The sequence below is a fragment of the Pundamilia nyererei genome, unplaced genomic scaffold (genome assembly GCF_000239375.1).
Source record: "Pundamilia nyererei isolate P.nyererei 1_Seehausen unplaced genomic scaffold, PunNye1.0 scaffold00048, whole genome shotgun sequence".
Taxonomy (NCBI): Eukaryota; Metazoa; Chordata; class Actinopteri; order Cichliformes; family Cichlidae; genus Pundamilia; species Pundamilia nyererei.
This window is the reverse complement of record NW_005187449.1, coordinates 1,005-4,376: the sequence shown is the minus strand read 5'-3', so window position 1 is coordinate 4,376 and position 3,372 is coordinate 1,005. Positions and strand designations below refer to the sequence as shown.

Here is a 3,372-nt window from a genome sequence, read left to right as displayed (position 1 = left end):
GTATCATTGTTATTCAAAGTGTCTTGCTCCGCCTCCTGACATACTACAAATTCTACAATGTCAGAAACCTTTAAATACATTTATAACAGTAGCACAAGTGAAACTCACATTGCTTGGAACAAGTCACTTCTCTGACCACAATGGAGTCACCATGTTCAATTAACACATGTATGCAATGTACAAGAAAATCCACCTGAGAACTTGGTTGAAGTTAAAGATATATTTGGTTGTTGGTTGATACAGAAATACTTTAACAGTGGCAAACCACACCTTTTATGTACTGACCTGCACACTTTGTTAGTTACATTTTGCTTTATTTCAGCTGCATTCTACATTTATCTCTGTTTTAACCAGCTCCTAAAGATGAAGATTATAATTGATTATCATTAGTTCACAGATCAATTTGTCTTTCCACTCACTCATCGATTCGTTTTCTTGTGTTTAAGTGTACATTTTTATTCAAGCTAATTGACATGAATCAAAAATATCCTTACAAAGCTCCTCGTGGTGCTGCAGGTTTCTTTCGGAGTCTCAAACTGATTTTGCTTGCTTAAAGAAGAATCAAAGAAACACCACCCCTTCTACCTATTTCATTAGAAGCTTGTTTTATATAAAATATTTCTTGTTTAGAATTAATTACATCAGCCCACTGTGTCTCACAAGGGGACAGCACACAGTTTAACATTTGAAGGGTTAAGGATGAGACTATCAGATGGTGATAGAAGCAGTTCATCCTCTGAAACTCCAGGTGGAAAAGTAATTCGGAAGTGCTGCAGAAGGGTGGTGAAGAAGATGAAGACTTCCGTTCTGGCCAGATTTGCTCCGGGACAAACCCTGCGACCTGAAATAGAAAACAAAAAAATACACTACATTTTATCTGATAGTAATCTGGGTCATGACAAGAAGTTGATTACAAACCTGCAGAAAAAACCATGAAGGCATCACGCTGGATAAACTTTCCATCTTTGTCCAGGAAGTGTTCCGGATAAAAAGTGTACGGTTTCTCCCATTTACTCTCATCAGACAGAACAGAAAACAGGAAAGGATACACAGCTGTCCCCTGTTGAATACACAAACCAAACTTTTTTCCTCCCTTTTTTAATATGTATTCACAGGATATTACACAAAAATCAAATACTATTTTTTAGCTGTGACTTCAAAACAAAATTTCATCTGGGACAAAATGAGTTTTTGAAAACATCCTTGATTCATTTAATCTAGCTTAAAAAAAATCAAGCTGATGAACATTTTTCACACTGTTGTATTCTATAAATATTGATCACAGAATATTTCCTCCTTGATGCTGGAACATGCTGACTACTGCAAATTCCATGAAATGTTGATCTTCAATTTGATAATCAAACACTGAGAGAAAGAATCATTCAACTCCCTTTTTCCACATCTGTGACGATGTTTTAGTAATCAAAAATATGATTATTTTTTAAGCTTCAATATATAATAAACACATCATTTGTTTTCTGATATATTTTACCTTCTTAATGAAGTGACCTCTAAAGGTAATGTCCTGTGAAGTTCTGTGAGGAAGCCCCAGGGCAGCAACAGCTGTTAGCCTCTGTGTCTCATGGATGACAGCATTGGTGAAAGGCAGCTCTGTCCTGTCTTTAAACTGAACCTGACGATTTCCCACTACACTACTTAGCTCCTCCCGGACCTTCTCTGGAAGATGAAAGGGCTCGAAGGATGTAATAAATCTGACTTCAGTGTAACATAAATTTTTGTTGTTTGCAAGCACTTTGAACATTTACAGGTTCTTACCCTGTATCTTTGGATACTTGGCCATAAGAAAAAGTCCCCATGTGACTGTGCGTGCTGATGTTTCAGTGCCAGCAACAAATAAATTCATTATTGTTATCAAGAGGTTTTCATTGTGGAAATGACTGGTGGTAATTCCAGATTTCTGCGTATAAAACCAGAAGTTATTCAACAGCTGAAGCTTTTGATTATGACACAGATTCACATTGCTGTGTTAAACAGATTTCTATTCACCAGTTGGGCACAAGCACCACCAGGTTAGGATAACGTGTTCACATTATTGCCATTGCTCTTTAAAAAAACAATATCAGCATTGTATAAATTTTTGTTCCTCACCTCCAAATTGTCTTGGTGAATCCAAAAGGCATCCACAAATCCTCTGCACATCTTTGGATCGAGAGTTTCTTTCAAATGACTCACCAATTTCCTCTGTTGTTCCCTATTGGCTGCAAATGCTTTTTTGAATTCATTTGGGTAAGAGAACCATTTGCCAATCCACGGGACCATGTTATAAAGCTGTAAAAACCCAAATGCATCTGTGTTAGTATTTAAAAGGGCAAGCAAATGTTTGTTCATTTCATAAGAAAAAAAACTAATGTGTCTGAAAGTAGTTTAAAGGATTATGGTTTGTTACGATTTTATTTTTAAAATCAGAAATGTCAAGTAAGGGGGGTAACCGTGCCACCCTCCAGTGTAATTTAAGTTTACTGGTTAGTTCTGAGGTTATTCTTATTACATCATGAGGTTTTCTTATGAACACTTTAGTTTCTTGTCTATTGGGTTTCTGTTGTGTCAAAGGCTACGTTCACACTGCGGGTCTTAATGCTCAATTTCAATTCTTTGATCAAATACAATATTTTTTTGTCTGGTTGTTCACACTACAAATAAAATGTGAAAGCAAACGTGTTCTAGTGTGAACGGTTCACTGCTCTCAAAGTGCCCGCATGCGCAAAAGAGACGTCACACACAACGTGCTCTGTTTATGGCAGTAAAATGGCGGCTACAAAGCTAGTAGGTGTTGTTCCAGGAGTCTATCAATTTCTGCACAGTCGCAACCAACAGAATTTTGACAAATAATTAGAGAAAGAAGGACACTGAGAAAAAAAGAGTGCCCGTGCTTTAACATTGGCCTTGTTTGGAGCAGTGGCTGCTACCTCCACTCAGAGGTTTGTCTTCTCCGGCGCTGATAATTGGCGTCTTGTGTCAGTGACATAAAAGACGGATTAAATGTGACATGACCATTCAAAGAGCAGTTACTTTCTAAAACATCAGATATGTATCGGATTCAGTACCACATACGAAAGTGACCTAAGTTGCATTTGAAAATACCGAATTCCTGCTGTTCAAACTGTCATACCATGATCGGATATGGGTCGCATAGGGTCAAAAAAGTCGGATTTGATGTGCTTTCGTCTGCAGTGTGAACGTAGCCTTAGTCCTCTGTGTGTTGGTGTAATGTGTGTGTTGCTGTGTGTCCTTGTGTCTCCCCTTTTTGTTTACATTGTCATTGGTCTCCACAGTGTTTGGAAGGTTACTTTTAAAATGTATTCCACTACAGATTACAGAATACATGCCCGAAAATGTATTTTGTAACGTATT

The 3,372-nt window shown here is 37.5% G+C and overlaps 1 protein-coding gene across 1 annotated transcript; it reads right to left on the bottom strand.

The window, feature by feature from the left end:
• Nucleotides 1-656: 656 nt before the first annotated feature.
• Nucleotides 657-2,280, bottom strand: LOC102213843 (cytochrome P450 2K1-like). Its single transcript, XM_005732812.1, has 5 exons — nucleotides 2,110-2,280; nucleotides 1,777-1,918; nucleotides 1,493-1,677; nucleotides 919-1,060; nucleotides 657-841 (listed from the first exon to the last, which is right to left on the bottom strand). Exons 1-5 carry the CDS (start codon nucleotides 2,278-2,280, stop codon nucleotides 657-659), a joined length of 825 nt encoding a protein of 274 aa, XP_005732869.1.
• Between the last annotated feature and the right edge of the window lie 1,092 nt (nucleotides 2,281-3,372).